Below are 25,434 nucleotides of genomic sequence, written 5' to 3'. Positions count from 1 at the left end.
TGTGGCTAAGAGCCACCGATGGACCTCTGCTCCACATGCTTATCTAATTCCCTCTTGGAGCCGTCCATGCTTGTAGCCGCCGCCACCTCCTGTGGCAGTGAGTTCCATGTGTTAATCACTCTTTGGGTGAAGAAGAACTTCCTTTTATCCGTTCTAACCCCACTGTTCTTATTTTTATTTCTGATTGAAATAGAAGGATTTAAAGGTTTCAGGCATCACCTCAGCTGACTTGTGTGGCTTTCAACATGTCCTTACCAAAAAAACACCCCAGAACCCCACTCCCTCCTTATTTTATCCTTTAAACGTCTGTTGTACAAACCATGTTTGTTTGCACTCTTACCCCTTTAGGAGTGACAATTCCTTGGCTAAATATTGGCATGGTCTTTTCTACCTCATGCTGGTCTCGAGACCAAAATCACCTTCCATATATTGACTACTTACACACTGGTGCTGACTGCATTTGGTAAGTAAGCCCCCAGCTTGCCGGCGTGCTTCAGCGTGTTGTTATTTTCCGTCTCTGTGAGGAAAACGTGTAGTGAATCCAGTCTGTAATTCTCTTGATTCTGCGATTCTGTTTCCTCCTAATGACGGCATTCAGCTTTGATTCAGGTGTGGTTCCGGCAAAGCAAAGGCACGGTTTAAAAGCCGTTGTTACCTTGTGTGAAAAAGGATGATCCAGGTGGTCAAGGGACACCATAACGTTTGGTACTTTTAAAACAACTATTATGAAATCTCAATTTATTTCTGAGTCAGTGTTCTATATCACAAGCTACTTCTCTGGGGTATTTCCTTCAGTAACTGTAAAGAAAAATTGAAACATGGAAAACTTCCGTTCTTTCCAGAATTCAAGAGCCTTTGCTTTGTTACGGGTAAGAGTAACAAAACGCATAAGCATAACTGGCCTCGACGTTATATTTCTGTGTTATCTTTTTGAGACCATTGTGGGATCATTCACAAGAGCTTACCAGATGGAAGTAAGCAGCTTCTTAGTAGACCTGGACAGGATTCCACTGCGCAGGACCCAAAGAGGCGTCTCTTCTGTCCTCTCACTTACACTCCTGGGGGGGGGTTGCCCTCAGGAGAATTAGCCGGGGTCGTTGTGGCCCAGTGGGACAAGAGCTGCCGCTCTCAAGGAGCAGGGTGAAATGCCCTCCCTCAACAAGCTGGCCTCTTTACGGGAGCATTAGCTGGGGCTGTGCCGTCTGTCCAGGGAGAGCCGGAGGTCAGGCAGAAAGAGCCAAGGAGAGCGTGTACGGAAAGGGCCACTGGCAGGGTGCTAAGTGCAGGGCCCACAGAGGCCCCTCGGTCCTGTGCCAGCTTGGTGCAGTGGTTAAGAGCGTGGACTCTAATCGGGGAGAACCGGGTTCGATTCCCCACTCCTCCACATGCAGCCAGCTGGGTGACCTTGGGTCAGCCACAGTTCTCTCAGAGCTGTCCTTGAAAGAGCAGTTCTCTCAGAGCTCTCTCAGCCCCATCTACCTCACAGGGTTTCTGTTGTGGGGAGGGGAAAGGAGATCGTAAGCCGCTCTGAGTGAAGGGTGGGGTATAAATCCAACCTCCTCCTCCTCCTCCTCCTCCTCTAGAGAGCTCATTCTCCCTCCTGTTGTAGGCAGAGCATTTTGGGGGCCCACAAACCCTGTTGCCTTAAATAACCACCCGCCATGGCTGGAGCGTAGACTATTCAGAGCTCACAGGAAGAGCCCTGCTGGATCACACCAGGGGTCCATCTAGTCCGGCATCCTGTTTCACACAGCAGCCAACCACTTACCTTGAGCAGCCAGCAGAAACTGGGCATAGTGGCTGAGGCCCTGGTGTTGCCCCCTAGCCCTGGGCTTTCTGAGGTTTACTGCCTCTTGGAGTGGAGGTTCCCTTTCGTCGTCATGGCTAGCATCCTCCATGGACCTGCCTAATCCCCTTCCAGTTGTGGCCATTACTACATCTGCTAGCAGTGATTTTCACGATCTAATGAGTAATCCCTTGTTGAATATGTTAAAGCTCTTGAGGCAGAGGAAAGTATGGAAAGCGAGTCTGCTTGTGGCTGGTGGGGCTGACATTAGGTTCCGGGCCAGAGCCGGCCAGCCTCGTGTCGGAGTGAACGAAGGGAGATTGCAAAGAAAATAGGTCTGTAAGCAATGCTCCCCTCTAGGCCGTGGAGCCTTGCGAGGGAAAATTCTGCTTTGTGAGCAACTGGCATGAAAGCTGCGATCGAGCGATTTGGCGACTGCATAAAATCAGTTTGCTCTGGAGCCCTCCTTCCTGAGCAAAGGCAAAAAATGTGTGAGCTGGAGGCTGAAAAACTGTGAGCTAGCTCACACTGACTCACTTTAGAAGGGACGCTGTCTGTGACTGTGAGGTATTGTAGGGGTGCCAGCCCTCCCAGTGGGGCCTAGGAATCCCCTGGAATTATTTCTCATCTCCGGACTACAGAGATCAGTTCCCCCTGGAGAAAATGTGTGCCTTGGAGGATGGACTCTGTGGCCTTGTACCCCACTGAGGTCCCCGTCCTCCCCAGGCTCCATCCCCAAATCTCCAGGAGTTCCCCAGCCTGGGTCAGGCAACCCCGTCCCCCCCCCATATCCCCTGCTGGTGGCCCTGTACCCCACTGAGGTCCCCGTCCTCCCCAGGCTCCATCCCCAAATCTCCAGGAGTTCCCCAGCCTGGGTCAGGCAAATATCCCCTGCTGGTGGCCCCGGGGGGGGGGGGAGACCTGGCAACCCCAGCTTAGGACCAAGAACAAACTGACTGCAGATTTAGAAAGCAGATGAGCTTTAGACTGTTCTTCCTTCAGACATAATTTAAAGGATCTGTATTTTAGGTTCAGACTAAGCCCTATGTGGATGGAACAATCTTTACGGCTTAGCTGTTCGGTAAAATATTAGTTGCTTCCTGATTTTTCGTGCTTTGTTTCTCATCTCCCGTGCCAGAATGAATTGTCACTGTTCCATCGTAAAGCTCAGATGTGTTTTAAAATACCACTCGAAGCCTGCAAATGTTTCACGTCTGACTTACAAACAGATTGCTTGTTTGTAAGGCGAGGGATTCTTTCCCAAACAATACAGTAAGGGAGTTAATTTTTAACATACTAATGTTTGCTCTTGGCTCCGGAGGCATAGATCTGGGCGCCTGTCACAGCGCTGCACCTGATGATGTTCCGTGTGTGATAAATATCCCTTTTGTTTCCCTTCCTGTGCCGTAAATAAACAGGTATTGCATTTTCCTGCTGCAGAGGAGAAAAAACTTGACAAAGTGGTACATACCCTGCTGCAAGCCAATGGCACTCCAGGGCTGGAAATGCTTGAAAGTAATGTCATGGTGAGTTGCTTTATGGCTTGTGTCAGGGGGGATCCGAGGCGGGCGCTTGGTGAAACAGCAATGCATTATATGGCCCGAGGAAATAAAGCGGCAGCCATTCAAATCGAGATGCTGGCATTAGCACACAGGACCACAGTCTGCATGCTCGTAATGACCACGCCTGTTGCAATATATGGGACGTTATAATGCCGCCGCAGCTTTTTAAATGAATAGCCAGACGTATATAAGCATTGTAAAATGCTCGCACGTTTTTAATTTATTTTATTTATTTATTTATTTTGGGATTTATATCCCGCCCTACCCAACGGCTCAGGGTGGCTAACAAGCGGCAATGCCGAATTTAAAATTTAAAACAGTGAAACAATATTACATACATAATAAAATCGGTGCTTAATAATCTACATAAAATCACCAAGATGCGCAATAAGCAATCTTGCGCAATAATATGCACAATAATAATAAGCAAAGCCCTGGCATCTGTTGTTCTTGCCGCGTTTGGGTTGGATTCTACGGATCTCTTCCACTAGTGGGAAGGGCTTCCCTCCAGTGGGAGGGGCCTTTCCACAGGGAGAGGCGTTCCTGCCACAGGAGGACTCCTTGTGCCCAAGAAAAAACTCCTCCCCTTGCAGAATGGCTCCACGGAATCCAGGGCTTTGTTGACCACCACCATAGGCATGAAGAAAGAGATACCGCTTGAAGGCCTCTACCCAGCTGTTTTGTCACGTCCACATTTCCAGACGTCATATGTCAAGTCTGGACATCTTGAAGTTTGCTTTCGGGGTTGCTGCTGCTGCTGCTGCAACCAGCTGGGTCAGCTGCCACCAGTCTTTGCGGCAGCCCACCCCTATGAGGGGGAGCCCAGCTTTGCTCTCATGAGGACTTCCAGGGGGTATACATAAAATCACCAAGATGCGCAATAAGCAATCTTGCGCAATAATATGCACAATAATAATAAGCAAAGCCCTGGCATCTGTTGTTCTTGCCGCGTTTGGGTTGGATTCTATGGATCTCTTCCACTAGTGGGAAGGGCTTCCCTCCAGTGGGAGGGGCCTTTCCACAGGGAGAGGCGTTCCTGCCACAGGAGGACTCCTTGTGCCCAAGAAAAAACTCCTCCCCTTGCAGAATGGCTCCACGGAATCCAGGGCTTTGTTGACCACCACCATAGGCATGAAGAAAGAGATACCGCTTGAAGGCCTCTACCCAGCTGTTTTGTCACGTCCACATTTCCAGACGTCATATGTCAAGTCTGGACATCTTGAAGTTTGCTTTCGGGGTTGCTGCTGCTGCTGCACCCAGCTGGGTCAGCTGCCACCAGTCTTTGGGGCAGCCCACCCATATGAGGGGGGAGCCCGGCTTTGCTCTCATGAAGACTTCCAGGGGGTGCCCCGGCCAAACAAATGTGCACAGGTCGCCACGCCCCACAGGTTGTTTTTTCCTGCTGGAAAGCCAGTTTGAAATCAGATGTTTAAGGTGGTTTTAAGTATGTAATGGCAGTAGAAACTCATCCTCCTTGGGCTTCGGAGGAATTTCTGTTTGTTCCCGTTGTAGCACTTAGAAAGCAGCTCTGGCATTTTCCCGACATGTGAAACATCTGCTTTAGTGCCTGGAGCGGCGGGAGGGGGAGTTCTGTGTCCACCCATCAAATGCTGCTAGAATGAACTTATGCAATAATTTTAAACGTTCCTGGTTGGGGGGTGAACTTGTGCGCTGAACTACACACCTGTATAAAATTCATGTCTAGGTTTCTTGGGGTGTGGGCGGATGGTTCACGTGCGTTTGTTTTTAGAGGAGAGCACCTGCGGCCTCTGTCCGTTAAATAACCAGACACCTCGGCCTGATTGGCATTGGTCTTCTGTCATCTGCCCCTCTTGGTCACCAGAAATATGGGCCTGCATTAGGGCGGCCGAGCCCCTGGTCGGGGCGGCTTGCCTGTCAGAAGTCCCCCCCACTGTGAGTTTTCCCCCCTCCCTTGTCTCTCCCCAGATCTCCCCGGAGGTGTTGTGCAAAGAGGGGATCAAGGTGCACCGTACTGTACAACAGAGTGGGCAGTTCGTTGTCTGCTTCCCAGGATCTTTTGTGTCTAAAGTGTGCTGCGGCTACAACGTCTCAGAAACTGTGCACTTTGCTACCACCCAGTGGACAAGTATGGGTTTTAAAACTGCCAAGGTAAGTGACGGGTTTCGGGGGGTTTTGTGTGAAAAGCAAGTGAAATCGAATCTTTTAATTTCTGTGCGCTGCAGAAGGAGCGATCAAACCCAGATAGCAAAAAAATAAATCAATCAAAAGGATCAAGAGCGAGTCGCAAAAACATACTGGCCGGACGCCATCTTGGCATAGGCAAGCGAAATCCTTCCAGGCGTGCTGTGTGCGGTGCCCTGGGGCCGGGAGAGGGGCAGTTCATTTCCTGGAACAGGAACAAACTTCTTCCCTTCTCTCCAGAACGTTATGACTTGCCTGGCTATGAAAATGGTGAGGGGGTGACTTGCAAATGCACAGATTTCCAAGGGTATGACACAGGAATTGCTCCCATGCAGTTTCCATTGAAATGAATGGGAGTCCTGCAAGCTCCAGTTCCACCGTGATCCTTCTAGCTGCGTTTGTTGCTTCGACTGCAGCGATTGGCCATCCTTAGCCCTTAGGTTTTCCGCATGGCTGTGCCATTAGGCAGCTGCCCAGAGAACTGGCCGAGGAGACTTGCAAAGGTTACCATTCAGCTGGGTGCTGGGGAAGAAGGACTCACATGGGGCAACCGAGAAGGGCCACTCAGTTGTGCAAAAAGATGACGTATTTGGCAGGGAGGCGATGCCATTTTTAATATTCTCTCTGAGGTTCCAGAATGCCGAAGGTGAACCCCAACATGGCAAACTGGTCTTGCACATTCACGGCACGCGTCCGGTTTGTATCGGTTCATTCAGTAAATTAGATCCCGGCGTGTTTCTCTATTTTTACTGGACACACACGACTAAAACAGATAAACAAATATAAAGCCAACAGTCGTGTTAGTCTGACCCGCAATCAACAGTCATAAGACTTATAAGAATTGCTGTACATGTATTGTGCTCTGAAGCATTACAATATGATACACAACTTAATAGAATTTATAAACCAAGGTCCGACGTCGTCTCCGGATTATTTACCAACGTTTCAAAAAATGAATCTTCTTCAGGAGATATTATAGAGGTGCCAAAGCTCTCATTTTCACAGAAGCTAGACAACAAGTCTTAAGCATATCACGATTCAGATAGGACGCTGATCTCAATTAACACACAGTGTTTTTTTCTGGGTCCTAGGCGTCTCTCTGAGAGTTGTATATCATATTGTAATGCTTCAGAGCACAATACATGTACAGCAATTCTTATAAGTCTTATGGCTGTTGATTGCGGGTCAGACTAACACGACTGTTGGCTTTATATTTGTTTATCTCTACTTTTACTGCCATTGACTTTGGTCTGTGTAACAGGCTCCAGTGGGCAGTAAGACTTCTCCTTGGAACTATTAATGTACTTATTGATGGATGCGTGCTGGCCTTGTTTACTGACAAACGGCCACAACGGCATCAGCAGGTTGCCTTTATTGTGGGAGGTGCATGATACGCACAGAGGACCAAAGTAATCATAATCCCTTTATATAAGCAGAAGCCCTTTGCTGCCATCAGAAGGCAGCTTTCCCTAACACGGGATGAGTGTGCCTCGCATCCGGGGAGGAGCTCTTCCCTTTGTCACAGAACACCTCTGCTAGCAGAACAGGTCCGTGGGATCCAGTACATTACGGTGATTGGGCTGTAGAATCAAGCCCTTGACATCCTGTACTGCCGGGTGCCTGGAGGCAAGGGCTGAGCCTCTTCTGTGCTCTTTTTAAACTCGGCACCAAAGGAAATATGGTTGCCGTCCCCTTTCAGCAAGGCCAGGCCAGGCCCGGGAAATACGAAGACGCTGGGAGCCCAGCAAAGAAGCCTAAAGTTTGGTGTAGTGGTTAAGTGCATGGACTCTAATCTGGGAGAACCGGGTTTGATTCCCCACTCCTCCACTTGCAGCTAACTTAGTTTGTTATGACTGCTGATGTATGTTGTAAAAATCTGTATTGATGACTAACTGGTTGGTTTGTAATTTTGGATTTTCAGGACAGTTGTATACTGTTTTGCAGTTATTATATTTCTTGATATGTTATACTTCCTCTTAATAAACAGGTTAAAAATGAAAAAAAAGCTGTTCTCTCAAGGACAGTTCTGGAAAGAGCTCTCTCAGCCCCACCTACCTCACAGGCTGTCTGTTGTGGGGAGGGGAGGGGAAGGGAAAGGAATTTGTAAGATGCTCTGAGACACCTTTGGGTAGTGAAGGGCGGGGTATAAATCCAATCTCTCTCTCTCTCTCTTTCTCTCACTCTGGATGTTCCATGCTGTCAGTAGGCTAGGATTAGCTGGGCGAGGGAGAGCTGTGTACTTCTGAGCGTCTGTCTGTGTGCAAAGAGCAGTATGTGGCACATGGCTTCCACACAGTGGGTTGGACCCGGGGGGGGGGGAGGAATTTACTTAGCCTAGTTCCACTCGTGCATGGGATTGTGGAAGGTCTTGTGCAACATCTCCTGCTCCCATCTGAGTTTGCTCACACACGCAATGACACAGATACACAGGATCTTGTGCAAAAAATCTCCCTCTTCCATGTTGTGTCTTGGGGAGACACTTTGAGAACAGAGAAGCGGCTAGGTTCGCTTCCTGAAACCCAGGGATCAGTTGCACCATACCTTGCGCAAGTGGAAACACAGGTGGGAACTCAGTTAAGTTTGACGTACCGCAAGCAGCTGCTGCTCTGTTTTTTTCCTTGCCTTTCCACTTGTCCAAGAGCCTCTAGCACAGATGGAAATTTTGCATTGCCTTCAGCAAACCACATCACTTGCCTGCACTCTGACTCAGTTTCCCATTTGTGCAGGGTAAAAAATACTGGCCTGATTCATAACCATCGCCGTCATCTAGTTAATGTTTCTTCAGTACCAACATTGTACTAGCGGTCTAGGCAGAACCAGGGGCTGTGCAGATACGGTCCTTTCTCAGAAGGGATTTCAAATTATGTTCTTTTGCTTTATGATGTTATGATCTGTGAATGCAGAGATGCAGTACATTGGTCTTTCAACCGAATCATAATGGCAATATGATACACGGAAGGCATTGACAGGGCTTGACGAGGAAGTTTGCTTGGGTGTGAGTTTGCTTGAGGGCCAGGGCAGCAGCGTTTGTTTCCTCATAATCAGGATCCCACGTCCTTGTGCAAAAAAAGAGCTAGGGGAACTCATTAGCATAACTCATTAGCATATGCCACACCCCCTGACATCACCGGAAGTGTGTCATAAGGCCACACCCACCACTCAGTTAGTCTTAGTCTTAAAGGTTAGTCTTAAAGGTGCTATTTGAACTCTTGGACTATTTTGCAGCAACAGACTAACACAGCTACCTCGGGGAAGCTCCTGGATGGGGCTGGGAGTCCTTGCGGAGGCCACGTGGAGTGGCCTCGGCCAGGCAGAGGGGGAGGACGGCAACTTACCCTCCTGCTTCTTCCTCCTTCGGCAACAGAATGAGGCTGGAAGCAGGGGGCGGCCGGAAGAAGGGGGCGGGGCTTCGTCGTGTGCCCCGCCCCCCTGCACCTCACCTGGGGGGACCTGCGATCCCCCCCGAAATGACCTCTGATCAGGATCATCCAATGAAATGGATGGGGGGAGTAAGTTCAAGACACTCAGAAGAAGAGGAGGAGGAGATTGGATTTATACCCCACCCTTCACTACCCGAAGGTGTCTCAGAGCGGCTCACAAACTCCTTTCCCTTCCCCTCCCCACAACAGATACCCTGTGAGGTAAAAGAAGAAGGAGAAGAGATTGGATTTAGACCCCGTCCCAGAAGAAGAGAAGAGATTGGATTTATACCCCGCCCTTCACTTGAAGTGTCAGAGCGGCTTACAAACTCCTTTCCCTTCCCCTCCCCACAACGGACCCCCTGTGAGGCAGGTGGGGCTGAGAGAGCTCTCTTGAGAACTGCTTGTGAGAGAACGGCTCCGAGAGAACTTGCAACTGACTCAGGGTCACGTCAGCAGCTGCATCAAACCTGGTCCTCCCAGACTGGAGTCCGCGCTCCTAACCACTACACCAAACTGGCTCGCCAGGAAGTATCGGTGTAGGGATGGGCTGTGGCTGTCGTAGAACAGTCTGCTTTGCAAGCAGCAGGTCCCACCTCACGCTGTTTCGTGCCCCTGTACAATGTATAGGATATGCCGGGCAAGTCTTATAACTGTGTTTCTTACAGTTTGGTGAGAGCCAGTTTGGTGTAGTGGTTAAGAGCACGGACTCTAATCTGGGAGAACCGGGTTTGATTCCCCACTCCTCCACACGCAGCTGCTGGAGTGGCCTTGGGTCAGTCACAAGTTCTCTCAGAGTTCTCTCAGCCCCACCTACCGCTCTGAGATTCCTTCAGGTAGTGAAGGGTGGGATATAATCTCTTTTTATAATCCAATCTCTTCTTCTCTTCTTCACATACCCATTTTGAGAGAAAATCCTGTCCCCAGGGACACAGCGTTAATCCCCCCCCCCCCCCCGGAAAAAAAAATGACTTGTCCTGTTGCATGTCACGGAGACCTCAACACTCTGGGATTTGTCCGTGCAGGAGATGAAACGGCGACATATACCCAAGCCATTTTCCATGGAGAAGCTGCTGTACCAGATAGCGACGGCCGAAGCAAAGAAAGAAAACGGATCGGCTCTGAGTCCAATATCGGCGCTTCTGGGAGAGCTCAGGTAACTGGCCCCGTCCGTGTTCTTCTCCCGTCCTTTCCTGCAGAGAGGCGCCCGGGGCCCATCTAGGGCGAGTGCTGCCAGAAACCCAAGAGCCGATTTTGCAGTCACTCGCGAGAGCCGGCCCTTCCTGAACTGCGGAAGCAGGAGATGCCACGCCTGACTTGTAGAGCAGAGAACTCCACACGTCTTGTACTGGCAAGAGATGAGTTTAGGGTTGTTGTTTTTTGTAACCTCCTTCATTGCTTCTCGGTGTGCTTAACCGTCGTCCAAGATTAAAAACACACACGTGAGAGGCATGATTTCTGTATTTCAGCATGGAAACTGCTTGAGCAGAATAAGGTTTTCTTGTAAGCCCCTGGGCATCACAGGAGCGTCTGCATTGGTGGCAGAGGACCTTTCCGTAACATTTTAAATACTTTTTTTAATCTGTTATCACAAGACGTACCAGACAGACTCCCCTCTTGATGCCGAAGGGCCTATTTTTCTGTTTGGAAAGGGGGGAGGGGAAGATGCTATTTCTTATGTAATGCTCTTCTCTTTTATTCCCTTACCATGTAGCATCGCTACCCGCAATTCAAGTGCTGGTCGCTAGCAGATTGAATAGAGCAAGATATCTGATGGCTGGAATCTACAAATTGTATTTAAAAAGCTAATGTGTTGATATGCAAAGAAGGGTTAAAAGTCTTTTCCACTGTGTGTTGCGCTCAGAGTGGAAGACTTTTCAGACACACGGAAGAAGAACTCCACCTGGAGATACTTCCTCTGTGGGGCATTGCTACATCCGCATGCATTCATTTTTTTCCTGGAAGGGAGGAAATTTTTGCGAGTGTGACATGGGGATGGGGTTTATTTTTCCCGTTCAGCCATCTTAGCGGTTCTCAGACTTGTTCAGATTTAAATTGTCGCCCCGCAGAGAAACCCCTGTAGGGTTTCTCTCCTGGATCCTGATTTCTTTTGCTGATTGGAAGAACGGTGTCTTGTAACTACAAACGTCCACTTAACTGCTTTTGCTTGCTGTGGCTTTCTTCTGTCTCCCGTTTTCGAATGTGACCCCCCTTCCCTCACTGTTCCGGTACCTGTCCCTGCTACGTGCTGATGGCTTCCTGTGCTTTTCCTCTGTTGCTCAGCCCCGTGTCGTTTACAGCCGGAAAAGTCAGTCTTGACAACTGCTGGACTTCTAAGGAGAATCTGCCATAGGACACGGATTGACCTGTGTCCCTGTATTTCCCTTGGGTGTATCCTGTTTATTGGCACTGTCAGTGAAGCGGTGTCCTCCCCTGAGGGGATGGGTCTGGCTCCCTCAAAACTAGCAATCTCTTTTGGTCGATTCACAAACGGTAGCCATGGTCTCCCAGCAGCCTGACCTCCGGTCCACTCTGAAGTTTTCTGTCCAGACTGAAGGAAGTGAGGCCTGGCGAGTGCGGCCTCTGCGAGAGACTTCTGCTTCCTAATTGTTCCTCATGTTTACAGGGACACAGAGTTGAGGCAGCGGCGACAGCTCTACGAGGCAGGCCTCCATTCCTCAGCCCGCTACGGGAGCCACGACAGCAGCAGCAGCAGCACGGGAGCGGATGGGAAGAAAAAGCCTCGAAAGTGGCAGTTGGAGACGTCCGAGAGGAGGTGTCAGATTTGCCAGCACCTGTGTTACCTGTCCATGGTGAGGGTCATTCTGGGGATCCAGGCTCCTGGAGAGCCAGTTTGGTGTGGCGGTTAGGAGTGCGGACTCTAATCCAGGAGACCCGGGTTTGATTCCCCACTCCGCCACATGCAGCCGTCTGGGTGACCTTGGGTCAGTCATAAGTTCTTTCAGAGCTGTTCTCTCAAGAGAGCTATCTCTGCCCCACCCACCTCACAGGGTGTCTGTTGTGGGGAGGGGAAGGGAAAGGAGTTTGTAAGCTGCTCTGAGACTCCTTTGGGTAGTGAAGGGCGGGATATACCGTATTTTTTGGACCATAAGACGCACTTTTTCTTCCAAAAAAAGTGAGGGGAAAAGTGTGTGCGTCTTATGGACCGAATACTGAGCCCCAGGGTTCAGAATATTTTTTTTCCCTGTTTTCCTCCTCTAAAAACTAGGTGCGTCTTATGGTCAGGTGTGTCTTATGGTCCGAAAAATACGGTAAATCCCATCTCCTCCTCCTCCTCTTTCTTCTGCTGCTGTACTCACCGAAACGGCATTTGATCGTTTCTCTTTTGCTGCGTCCTAAAACATTCCACAGCCGAAACAATGCCAACATGTCAGTAAAATATTGACTTGAAATGTCGTGGAACGCCTTGATGAGTAGGATGCTCAGGACTGTCTTCAGGGCTCTTTTTGTAGAAAAAGCCCAGCAGGAACTCATTAGCATAATAAGCCACACCCAACACCAGAAACCCATTAGCATATTTGGCCACACCCCTGCCAGCACAGCTCATTAGCACATTCGGCCACACCCCCATGTTACCAGAAGTGTGCTCATCCAGCCACACCCACCTTTTGCTCCTTATTCTGTTTACCTTGTTTGTGGTCAAAACCCAGGGCTTTTTTTGTAGCAGGAACTCCTTGCCAGGTTAGGCCACACACCCCTAATGTAGCCAATCCGGATGAGTTTCTGCTGTTGGGTGTGGCCTATTATGCTAATGAGTTCCTGCTGGGCGTGGCCAACTCAGGAGCCAGCCAAAACTCCATTCCTGTGCGTTCCTGCCCAAAAATAGCTCTGACTGTCCTGGCAGTGCCATAACCACTGGATATCGTTGAGGCTGGAGTTGATTTTCTGGCAGTTCCGTTTCAAGTACGGGCCAACCGTAGACCCAGACAGGAGGAAACACGAGCACCAAAACCTGGACAACTTGTTGATGATAGTAACGGTTGCCTTCCAGCTCCCTTGACTGAGGATCAGCATGACCGCCCAGGAAGCCCAGAGTGTTCCTGCTTAGGATGACCTAGGGCAGGGGGTGGCCAGACAGGCTTCACGTCAGAGCCACATAGAATAGACGCCAGATGTTTGAGAGCCGCAAGACATGAACAAACATCACACACGTGTTTTTATTGAAAAAATATGCAGATTTGCCTTCCATAACAATTGATAACTTTAGATGGGGAGGGAGGGGAGAACGTTCAATGTGTCCTCCAAGTCCCTCCCCGCCCCCCCACGCCGGCTAGCTTGGCCTGGAGGTGTTTAAAGAGAAGCAGAGAAGGAGGAGATTGGATTTATACCCCGCCCTTCACTACCCAAAGGTGTCTCAGAGCGGCTTACAAACTCCTTTCCCTTCCCCTCCCCACAACAGACACCCTGTGAGGTAGGTGGGGCTGAGAGAACTCCTGACAGAAACTGCTCTTTTTCAAGAACAGCTCTTATCAGAACTACGGCTTGCCCAAGGTCATCCAGCCAGGTGCAAGTGGAGGAGTGGGGAATCAAACCCGGCTCTCCCAGATTAGAGTCCGCGCACTTAACCACGACACCAAACTGGCAAATGCCTTCTCCAAGCCGGCAGGGGTGGGGGTGGCTTTGAGAATGCATTTAAAGTCCAGGATGCTTTCTGTCTCTGCACTGGCTGGGGAAGGGCAGACCGATTGGGGAGGCATACCTCCCCCTTTGCTTCCCCAGCCACTGTAGCGGGATCCGCACAACACGTGTGAAAGAGCCACGTGTGGCTCCCAAGCCAGTCTGGCCACCCCCCGATCTAGGGTCCTTCTGTGCCACTCCCCTGGCTGAGCCTCAGTGCGGCCCTTTTGCAAAGGAAGTGCATGATCCGAAACATGGCTTTGTTGGTGTTACAGTTCTCTTGCTGCAGTGTAATGCTAGGCAGCTGCCCGCCCTTTTGCAAAGGAAGTGCATGATCCGAAACATGGTTTTGTTGGTGTTACAGTTCTCTTGCTGCAGTTTAATGCTAGGCAGCTGCCCCAAGTGAATTTTATCAGAGAGCATAGGATATAGAAGTATCTTGAACAAATCCCCAGTAGTCTTCTGAAGCTGCACATTGCAGTGGGCAATTGGTACGTGCACGAGTACTCTGTTAACCCATCTGCTGTTATTGATCTTTTCTTAGAGGAACTGCATGGTTATCTGGAACGTGGTTTGAAAATCGCCGTTGTAGCACACGGTATCAGCTTTAGTAGAAGGCTTCCTTTTTTGTTTAAAATAAAAGGTGTTTAATATGCCTCGCAACTTCTAGGTTTTTTCAGGAGCATTTAAATAAGGGAAAGCTATGAGAAAGAAACCAGTAAGTAGTTTAGACAGAACGATGCTGTGAACGCAACAGTACTGTAAGACCCGTCACCATGTGCAGATCTACAGCCAGTTTGGTGTAGTGGTTAAGAGTGGCGGACTCTAATCTGGAGAAATGGGTTTGATTCCCCACTCCTCCTCCTCCACATAAAGCCTGCAGGGTGACCTTGGTCCTCCCTGAGTTTCTCTCAGAACTTTCTCCGCCCCACCTACCTCAGAGGGGTGTCTGTTGTGGGGAGAGGAAGGGAAGGCGATTGTAAGCCACCTTGAGACTCCTTAGGGGAGAGAAAAGCAGGGTGTGAAAATCTACTCTTCTTCTTCTTCTTGGTACCCTGGATCCAGGCTCTTAGTGCCAGAGAATTCCAGAGGCTAGTGCAACCTAAGACCATTATTGGGTGCATTAAGAGAGCATCATAACTAAAAGTGTATTTTTGTCTGCACGCACAACACGTCACAAAACACAGGCCTGCTACCCACACAGAGGCCCAACACACGAAGGCCCCTTGAAACACTTCCATGTTGCTGCTGTGTGTACCACAGATCATTTGCAGAGAGGGTCACTTTCTCCATACTATTGCCAAGTGCTAACAAATCTGTAATGGAAGGGAGAAAACGGGTTGTAGCCAGCCAGCTTTTACCCTGGAGGGGGGAAAAAGAAACAAGTACTCTTTGACGACCAAAAATGCCATGCTGGGGACCATGAGGACCTGCATATGCGATGCAAGAAGAGGAAGCAGCTAAGATGCCTTTGGCTGAGGCCGCGGACGTCCACGTACGGCCTCCCTGAGGTTTTTGTCACCTATCTAACAACTGCTGGCCACTATTTATATGTCATCAACAGGCCAGGGGACTCTCTCGCAACTGCTAATTTTCCGTTCTTGGGTTGCGATCACCATTTTAATGCATGTGACGGTGTTTTAATATTTTACTTATTTATTGTACTGCAGAAAGGGGCTATAAATGTGAATTGATAAATAAATAAATAAATAAATAAATAAAGCTGGCTGGATCCAACCCTTTGTGATGAAACATTCCACACACGGAGTTCACCAAGTTGTCGGCCGCCATGTGGAAGTCTAAAGCGGCCTCCGCGGGACTGCCTTCATGGCTACTCAAGCGCTTCTTCTTATGGAAGAAGAAAAGGTTACCCCGGCTGAAGTTTTTCCTGGAAGAATGGTTGAGAGTATACTTGTTGCTCACTGGGATTTGCTTTCAAAGCTACCTGCCTATAAACAACGTGAAAATAACTGCTAGTCTGATGACACACAGCGAATCCTAAGCACAGCTGCACACTTTTAAGACCACTGGCTCCACTTGACCCTAGAAAGGGCTGCAGTGTTAATGACTTGCTATAGTATGTCAACAACAATAAGCTAGTCAAGAGTGTTTACAAAATAACACTGAACATCACGGGACTGACCTGTTATGAGCCCTGAAAGTGGGTTCGCAGAGTTATACGTACACAATAGCAAAGACGGCCAAACTTCATCCATACAGAATCACAGAAATACAGAATGTGATTTAGGGGGGAGAAAGCGATCGGCACTTCACTAATGCCCTGGGCCCCTTTGTTTTGTCAGGTTGTACAGGAGAATGAAAACGTCGTCTTCTGCCTGGAATGCGCCCTGCGGCACGTGGAAAAACAGAAGTCTTGTCGAGGATTGAAACTAATGTATCGTTACGATGAGGTCTGTACAGAGTGCGGGTTTTTTGCCTGTACTATCGTAAGCGCCAGACGGCTTCGTAGGGTAGAATAAATCGCATTTGTGATATGTAGGACTGAAAGTTGTACTTTCTCCTTAGAAATTTCAGTTGCATTGGAAAATCTGGTTTTGATTTCCACCCTCATTTTATGGACTGACAGTAAAAGCGGCTTACTAAGCCAGGAGGTGTCAAGCTCGTTGGTTACGAGGGCCGGATCGGACGTAAATGTCGTCTTGTCAGGCCGGGTCACGTGTGCCATAAAACGTAAGGCCAGGCACCGGAGATACTTCACCAAACCCCTCCTCAGAGCCTAACTCACTGCCCTTTGTTTGATATGCCCCAAGAGTTTTGCGCAGCACAGAGAGCGATTGCCCAAAAATTGAGATGCAACAACCAGAGACTCTGGTGGCCCTTTAAAGACTAACACGTCAGAAGCTTTTGATGAGCTGGAGCAGGAAGGGCCGCATTCCGTTGCCACAGGTGTGGCAGCCAAAGACAGGTGGCCAAGTGGCATCAACCAGGGGGAACCCGAGCAGTCAACAGGCTTTGGGGAGGGGGAGGAGGCAGCTGCAAAACCCCACACACCCCTCTGTCAAAGTCCCAAATTCAGCCACAAGCTTGGGCCACAAGGGAAACGGTGATTCTCCCCAGCACGAGCAGTCTAGCACTGCCACTTGCCAGGGGTGCCAGCTCCACGTCCGTTGCCTTTTGCAGACTTTTATTTCCAGCCATCTTTTATTTCCACCATCTGCAAACCCAGCGTGCTTTCCTGAATGTCTGCTCCTGCCCCTGACTTTCCATTCAGACAGTTACATCATAAGACAGCGCTTGCGTGCAGGGGGCCCGCGTGCATTTTGGCTCTACCTCTTATTTGATCCTCCCCGTGCTGCCGTGGGAGGGAGGCAGGTAGGAGAGTGGCCACACACACACTTGGGTCAGCAGGCTCCGGCTCACCCAACTCGACAGTGGGCCTCCTCCGCTCCCGACCCTCAGCGTTCTGTTCTTATATTCTACGCGCATTGTGCCCCTAACGTGAGCACTGGGCCCTTCTCTCTTGCCTAGGCTGCTGTGCACCAGCCAGTGGCTCTTTTTGGCGAGCTGGCCAGCGGCCTTCCATGGGCTCTTGTACCTGCTTCCCTGAGCTGCCTGCAAGTGGGAAGCCACTCGGCTCGGGGAGGTGGGGCCACAGAGATCCTGCCTGCTGCACGTGAACAGGCAGCCATCTTTCCAGAAGCCCAAGTGGCGGCTGCAGGAGGAGGTGGCAGCAGGCCGCCCAGTCCAGTGCCTTGGCCAAGGGCAGCAGGCCGGCACCAGAGGGACTGGCTGCACAGAGCTTGGGGCCAAACCAGTCCTCCTCACCCCTTATGGTTGCCAACTCCTGATTGGGCACCCCCTGGAGATCTCAGGGAAGACTCTGCATTTGGGGAAGGGAGGGACCTCAGCAGGGGGTATAATACCCTAATATAGGCCCTTCTGGTCCACATTTGGACTGGTTCCCCCCCTCAGTTGCTCGTGGGCGGGATAAGAGACCTGGACGAAGCAGTTCCAGCCCCGGGCCGTATGTTTGACATGTCTGACCTAAACTATATAGTTCTTGTCTCTTATCCCAAGTCTGGTAAACACAGAAGCCATTTTCACATGTTACATCCTGCGTGTACATGCCATACATCTGTCCGTAAGAGCCAAAATGTTGTTACTTTACAAATGAAACCAGCAGCCAGTGCCTGGATAAACGTGGGGTTTCAGTCACATGTTGAGCTGTGAATGAGTCATCACCACACATAAAGAAAAATCAGATGTACTCTCTTTTGGAGGGTAGCCATGCAGGTGTGCGGTAGGGGTTAGATTCGGGTCCTTGGAGAATGAAATTTCTGGGATATAAACTTTCAAAAGCCAAGGCTCCTATTGTCAGATACCACAAAGGGTACACTGTGCACAGATTGCGTGTTCACTGCAACTTGTGAACAGGGCTGGAGAAGTTTTGAGAACAGAGTAGCCTTCCTCCGGTGGAATACACACCCCTCCGTCCTTTGCCAGAGGAAGGGTCCTGGCCCTGGAGGAAAATGCTGCTGTTAGCAAAACAAAAAAAAATGAAGAAGTACTATTGGTAAGGAGCTGCGGTGGCTCAAGTGGTTAAGACGCTGAACTGCAGGCTGTGGAAGGTCAGTAGTTCAGCAGTTCGAGACCCGAGTGTGCCACATGACAGAGTGAGCTCCCGTCTCTAGTTCCAGCTCCTGCCAACCTAGCAGTTCGGAAGCAAGAAATTGCAAGTAGATAAATAGGTACCACTTCGGTGGGAAGGTAACAGCGTTCCGTGCACCTTGGTGTTTAGTCATGCCGGCCACATGACCACGACTTCAGACAGCGCTGGCTCTTCGGCTTTGAAACGGAGATGAGCACCGCAACCCTAGAGTCGGATTCGACTGGCTTTCGAGCAAGGGAACCTTTACCTTTACCTTACTATTGGTAAAGCAGTTCAACATTTGCTCACTGCCACTTTGATCTCAACTAACGGGTTCTTTTCCGTCACCTGATGTCTAAGAGGTGGTTTTTCAATAAGCGGAGTGCTGATTTTGCTGCTTACTCTTTCCTCCAATAGGAACAAATAATCAGTTTAGTCAATCAAATCTGTGGGAAAGTATCTGGCAAAAACGGCACCATTGAGAACTGCATCAGCAAGCCTACACCAAAAAGAGGACCTCGGAAGAGAGCAACAGTCGACGTACCATCATCCAGACTTTCATCCTCCAGTTCATCCAAAAGTGCTTCAAGTTAATCATGAAGATGCCAACACACACTCTCTTCTCTCTCTCTCTCTCTTTTTCTTTTTTTTGGTCAATTTTATATATATATTTTGTAATTATTATATCATAGTTTGGAGTACTTGCTGTAGAATACAAGCTGTCTTTGCACTAGCTCTAAAGAAGATTTTCTTCTGGTTTTAGAGAACTAATTTTGTTTTAGCATTAAACTGTTGAATTTTTTTTTTTAATTTAGGATAGATGGATACAGCAGTCAGGTCCCCCCCAAACACACTGCTGTGCATTCACTGTTTTAAAACTGGCAAGAGGCAAATGACATTCACTTGTATTTGTCCCTCTGTCTGAAATTTTTTTTAAAGCCTTTTTTCCCCCTTCAGTAACTGTGAAAAAGGCTTTTCACCCCCACCCCTTCTTTTTGTGTTTTTTCCCTCCCCCAATAGGTTGAAGTTTGGCGTGGGTGATGATTTGTTCTCCAGTCATGACCGCAAGTAGTTTTTTTCTTTTTTCCAAGCCAGAAAAGGGATAGGAGACAAAAACTTGAAAGAAATCGCTATACTTTTGGCTTGTATTCTGTAACAGGCAGGATGAGTTTTGTACCTTTTTAAATCGGAAAACACACACTTTTCTTTGAGAGGTGACGGCAGCTGAAGATGGACTTAGTTTTCTAACTGTAGGCAAAATGGGAGATTTGGAGAAACTGTTCTCTGTTACCAGCACTTCACTATGCATCTGTTCGAGGAGGAGGAGAAGAAAGAGAAAAAGACTGCCTGCCTTGAGGAGTCATGTGAGCGAAAAACTGTGCCTGATTTCATTAGGAAATCCATTCTGTTATTTTTTTGGTGCTGTTGGCTACTTTTGTCAAAAAGAGAAGAAAAAAAACCCTTCAATAGCATCCTTTAAAAATGATTGAAGCCATAAGTGCTTCTTGTCATAGACGTGCAATCTTTAACATTCCATTTTCATTCCACTGCTGTTTTACATACCTTTTCACAGTCAGCATTAATTTTGTTTTTGTTATATGATCACATTTAGAGCCACTAGAAGGTTTGCATCTTTCTTTTTGAATGTGAAAATGCATTTTGCTCTCCATTTTGTCTATTTTTTTCTTCTTCATGTTGTAACAAAAAAAAAAGAAATCATACCTTTTGTACATAAGCCTGTAAATTGTTTTAAATACTTGAGCCTTTTTTCTTGGGAGGGCTGGGAAGGGTGGCAAAGAGACAAGATGAAGAAAAGCCTTACGTTTCACTTTCTTCATCGGTTGGATTGGATGCTTACAGGGTTTTTCTTGTAACATTTATAAGTGCTGCTTACATCACTGAACAACAACAAAAAATAATAAATGGAGTAGTTGTTGCCCTTTTCCAGTTGTGTGTACAGTATGTGTGGAATAAAAAAGGGAAAATGTTTTCACAAACTCTTTGTTTCATAATTGAATTCGACAAGACCGTAGAGCTACCCATATTGCACTGAGCTTGCCAGTGGTGACTGTCAGGAAAGTCTTATAAAAATACATAATTGTTGGTTGTTGCAGAAGACTGAACTGTTTTGAAAATATTTAACAATAACCTACAGAGTCGAGTGTTTTCCAATGTGGTTGTCCGGTTTTGATGGCCTTGCTGTGTACTTTTTCCTTCTTGACAGTAAACTTCTGACTATGGCTTACAGTTTGACATTTAATTTATTAGCGCTGCTCTGCTCTCTTTCCTTGCAAGGAGAGACTTCATGTTTATTGCCAGTTTTTGTTTACTTTTCAGGTTTGTAATACAAGGTTTAATAAAAAAAAACACTTTTGGACACTTTGTCTTTCTTCTGAGAGAGTAGCAGAGTTTAAATTAGCTATTTTTTAACAAACAAAATTAGAATCTTTCTAATAGGCTAGAGAAAACTAGAAACTTGTAGTTATGTCTAGTTTTTATTTTATTGAACTACGTTATTCTACCAGATGAGAAATAAACCCTTAAATCATATTTAGATGTTCTCTATCCAATAACTTTTTCGTATTCTGTCCCCTTCCATTGGATAATCTTACATTCTTAACTAGAGACAGCCTCGAGGATCTAATTAATTCATTGCATAATGTCAAAAACCCTTATATCAACTCAGCACCTAAAGGAATGGGCTCGAGAGAGACTGAGAGCAGGAGTAAGACGGAGCGGTCATAATTATCCTCCTCCTGTGACCTTTGTTCCAGGTACATGGGCTCCCCGTGGTAAGCAGCTGGATCCGTATTGCTTAATGGTCAGTGCTGCAAAGGGATGGAAGTTGGCTCTTCTCTCACGTCAGGGACAAGAAGTTCAGAAATGCATCTTGGCATCACAAGGGGACAGCGGGCTCGGAGGTGTCCTGCTGTACTGGTAACTGTACCCACGGCCGAATACAGCCTCAGACATGGTACCGTACTCTCCTGCCCTTTTTGTATCACTGTGTCTGATCATTTGGTTTTCAGACTGTGAACGCGGAAGACAGCTGGGCCCCCTGTCACCCCTTTCATTTGCCTTGAAATAAGTAAAAGGCAAAGCAGGAACTTTGGTCATTATAGAACTAGTTAAAAATGCTTTGCATTCAAGGTATATACACTTAGCAGTTATTCTCCCAGCATGGGCCCTTTTTACGAGTAATGGTGTGTGTGACACCCACTACTTCAGTAAGAAAAATGAATCCCCCCACTCCCTATTAAAAGGTCAGTGCGACCTCTCTCACCTGGCTTTGTTTTCCTTTTCTCAGGTAGCAGAACAGAACATTAGAGCTGGCCATTCTGCCGCTAACAGCTTGAATACAGCAGTAGGGGTTTTATCGGTTTTTAAACACAGCGATTGAGACAGGCACACTAATAGCAATCACAGACACACACACGAACCTGTATTTTTAACATTCCTATTGAGGACGTGAAAATAAACCCTTTCAAAACTTATGTCTTGGACAGCCCTCTGTATAGAAGGTTTTGTGTTCAAAAGCCAAGGCTTTATTGCTGGAAGGTGTGCTTTTGAGAAATTTTATAAAAATCAATGTTTCACATGACTGAGATTCAATTTGTATGTGCTCATTTTTTTTCCATGATGAACCATTACAGTGACATGGGCAAGTTCATTCGACTGTCCCTTCGCTCATTCTGGGGTCGTCATTCCTCTGGAGCGCTTTGATCAGGTTCAGCCTACTTGTGAGTCACTCTCATCGCTGAGGTCAGAAGGGCCCCTCGCTTCCGCACTGCCGGCCACCAGGGCAGTGTCCACTTGTACGTCCTCCTCGTCTGACTGGATCACGGGGGACTCCCCTTCACTGGCATCCTGGCTGGCAGAATCAGTGCCGCCCGTTGTGGAAGACCACTTCTCCCTCAGTTCCGACAGCGTGGGGACTTGAAGACTGATTTCATTTTGACAGGCGGTCGAGTCCGGCCCTTCAAAGAACAATGAGGAAAAAGCCATTAAGCCAACAGTCTTTATGCCGATCATTTTAATTACGGTATTAATATCGTAAAACCACGCTAGAAGACCTAATTGTATGGTCCCCACACCTCTGGAGGCACGGAGTTACAACGGCCATTTAACCGGGGTGAGAGGCAGATGACAGAACAGGAGTTACGTTAGGAGATAACAGCTTTCAGAAATTGGCCTTGAGCTCGGTTTCTAGCTTGCTGTATGAATAACTGAAATCTCCAGATGTCTGAACAATGGGAATTGGGCTTGTGGATTTCCATTCCCCTCAGTGACAGGGAGACTTGGGATGCGCCTCTCTCTCCTCGAACCTGGGAAGGAGCAATTCCTCAGAGGTCTGATGCCTTTAAAAAAACCACTCAGAACTGCAACTCAAGAAAGCCTAAAGAACAGAACACCTCATCCCAAAATGTACCACCACAATCTTCTGCCAGTGGGAAAAGAAGAGGGACAGTCCAGACCCTCCGGGTGAGAACCATTCTCAGATGATCACTGGGCAGCTGTGCCTCAAAAAATACAGAGCTGGCTTGCTTAAACCGGGCAAATATCCCCAGAGTACATTTGCCGAGTTCAACTCTAGTTGGCTCGACGTTGCCTTCCTTAACTGGACAGAGAGAGAGAGAGAGAGAGAGCCAAATCAGAAAAGAATTCCAGAATACGAGGTGGTCTTTACAAGGGAGCACTAGTGGCGATTAACAAAACTGACGACCAATTCTGAGGCGAGATGGGTTTGGGAAATTTCTTCATTCTCTACTTCCGGTGCCAGAGAAGCAAAGCACCCCAAAGCCAGACTGTCCTCTCCTTGAAAAAAACAGTTCAGATTCTCTGGAGGTAAACACCTCTTACATCCTTGAAAAAAACAGTTCAGATTCTCTGAAGGTAAACACCTTGGACCTGAAATCTGAGCAATGGATCTCTTACAAGTAGAATCCATGATCCGTTATCAAACATACTGAGTTTGTTTTTCGATACAAAGGAAAAAATTGGGGGGGGGGGAGAGATACTTGACTTTTATGATCAAGTAGTATAAATATGACACAATAATTATCACATCAGAGACTGATTTCCGAGAAACACCCGCCTATATCTCGTCACGATCACCCACTGAAACCTCCTATGTAGTATGTACAGTTCAGAAAGTACAGGAAACCACCACCCATTCCCTTCCACCAGGCATCAGCAGGATTAGTACCACTTTTTCCGAGCCATGTCCTACCTGTCATAGGGGATGGCATAGTACTGTCCTCCCCTCCAGAGTTAAGAAAGACATCTAAGGCTTCTTGGTCAGACATATCCACGAGGTCCATTTGCTCCAACATATCCACATTCACTTCCATAGAAGACATGCTTCCTATTGGCTCTGCAACCAGACAAAGGTGAATGAATAAAAGAGATTCCGGGCAAAGACCTCCAACTTCATACATACAAGCTTTCATGGCCACAGTCATGTGCTGCATTCAGAGTTGTTAATTGTAGGAATGAGTATATTGGAATATAGATGGGATGTGCATTGTAAACACACAGCCTTTTCACTTTTTTTTTTAAAAACTGCTTGCCTGGCATGAGTTACCTCAACAATTTGTCCCGGAACGTCTATGTGTAAATTTCAGAAAGTAAAACTTACTCTTTAGCAGAACTATACCAATTACCCCTTTTTCCTTTCACTTTCTATCAACATGAGAAACGTAAGTAGATGAAAACGATTGTGCAAATACAAGCAGCTTTTATTCCACCTACATCTCAACCAATGATTTCCAGCAGCTGCAATAGTCCTACAGATGTGAACACAAACATGGTGAAGGTAAGCAGGACTAGCAGCTCATGGCATGGATGGGACAATGCCTGGACGCAGAAGTCACCCCGAAGCATGGATACCAGTGGAATGAATACAAATCCATCAGGAGGCCCACCAGCAGGGCCAAAACTCCAGAAGCCCTCCCACAGTTGCCCCCAAGCACCAAGAATACAGAGCATTACTGCCCCAGACATAGTCTTCCATCTATAGCCACTGATGGACCTCTGTTCTTGAAGCTGTCTATGCTTGTACCTACCACCACCACTTCCTGTAGCAGTGAATTCCACATGTTGATTACTCTGGGTCAAGAAGTACTTCCTTTTATCTGTTCTAAGCCTACTGCTCATTAATTTCATTGACTGCCTATGAATTCTTGTATTGTGAGAAAGGGAAAAAAGTACTTCTTATCTACCTTCTCTATTCCATGCATAATTTTGTAAACCTGTCATGTCATCCCTCAATTGTCATTTCTCTAAGCTAAAGAATCCTAAAATGTCTAAGCTTCCTTCACAGGAAAGGTGTTCCCTCTCCTTAATCATTTTAGTTGCCCTTTTCTGCACCTTTTCCAACGTTATATCTTTTTTGAGGTGCAGTGAAAAGAACTGTACACAGCAGGGCTCTTTTCGTAGAAAAAGCCCAGCAGGAACTCATTAGCATAATAGGCCACACCCAACCGCAGAAACTCATTAGCATATTGGGCCACACCCCTGACAGCACAGCTCATTAGCACATTAGGCCGCACCCCCATGTTACCAGAAGTGTGGTCATCCAGCCACACCCACCTTTTGCTTCTTATTCTGTTTACCTTGTTTGTTGTCCAAACCCAGGGCCTTTTTTTGTAGCAGGAACTCCTTTGCATGTTAGGCCACACACCCCTAATGTAGCCAATCCGAATGAGTTTCTGCTGTTGGGTGTGGCCTATTATGCTAATGAGTTCCTGTTGGGCGTGGCCAACTTGGGAGCCAGCCGGAACTCCGTTCCTGTGCGTTCCTGCCCAAAAATAGCCCTGGTACACAGTATTCCAAATTAGGCTACACCATAGGTTTATACTGGCTGATTTATACAGATTTAGACATAGATTTATACAGGCTTCCTCAGGAAGTGGTGGGCTCTCTCCTTCTTTGGAGATTTTCAAACAGAAGCTAGATGGCCATCTGACAGCAATGCGGATTCTGTGAACTCGGGCAGATCATGAGAGGGAGGGCAGGAAGGGTTGCCTCAGTGCTTAGCTCTTGTGGCCCTTTTTTACACACCCAGGGAAATGCTGATCGCCACTTTGAGGTCAGGAAGCAATCATGGAGGGGTTTTTTTTGTCATCTGGGCGTGGAACAGCGGTCACTGCGGGTGTGGAGGGGGAGGTTATTTGTGAATTTCCTGCGTTGTGCAGGGGGTTGGACTAGATGACCCTAGAGCTCCCTTCCAACTCTATGATTCTATGATTTGCTTTC

At 47.8% G+C, this 25,434-nt stretch overlaps 2 protein-coding genes across 2 annotated transcripts in view; one reads left to right on the top strand and one right to left on the bottom strand.

Moving 5' to 3' along the window:
* Positions 1 to 19,863, top strand: part of LOC107107294 (protein Jumonji-like) — a 62,023-nt gene extending 42,160 nt beyond the window's left edge. Inside the window, 8 exon segments of the mRNA XM_015407577.1 lie at positions 349 to 463; positions 3,205 to 3,214; positions 3,217 to 3,312; positions 5,296 to 5,478; positions 9,956 to 10,086; positions 11,557 to 11,743; positions 15,872 to 15,979; positions 18,595 to 19,863. Of these exon segments, the coding sequence (XP_015263063.1) occupies positions 349 to 463; positions 3,205 to 3,214; positions 3,217 to 3,312; positions 5,296 to 5,478; positions 9,956 to 10,086; positions 11,557 to 11,743; positions 15,872 to 15,979; positions 18,595 to 18,771 (1,007 nt within the window). The 3' untranslated portion in view covers positions 18,772 to 19,863.
* A 910-nt stretch (positions 19,864 to 20,773) lies between these two features.
* DTNBP1 (dystrobrevin binding protein 1) overlaps positions 20,774 to 25,434 on the bottom strand; it is an 82,963-nt gene continuing 78,302 nt past the window's right edge. The window contains exons 9-10 of the mRNA XM_015407568.1: positions 23,408 to 23,551; positions 20,774 to 22,154 (exon numbers count right to left, since the gene is read on the bottom strand). Coding sequence (XP_015263054.1) covers positions 21,907 to 22,154; positions 23,408 to 23,551 — 392 coding nt within the window. The 3' untranslated portion in view covers positions 20,774 to 21,906. The remainder of the gene's footprint in view (positions 22,155 to 23,407; positions 23,552 to 25,434) is intronic.

Source organism: Gekko japonicus, unplaced genomic scaffold (assembly GCF_001447785.1).
Source record: "Gekko japonicus isolate JY-2015 unplaced genomic scaffold, Gekko_japonicus_V1.1 scaffold3310, whole genome shotgun sequence".
NCBI classification, from domain to species: Eukaryota; Metazoa; Chordata; class Lepidosauria; order Squamata; family Gekkonidae; genus Gekko; species Gekko japonicus.
The sequence above is the reverse complement of the archived record's forward strand: the minus strand, read 5'-3'. Positions and strand labels throughout refer to the sequence as shown.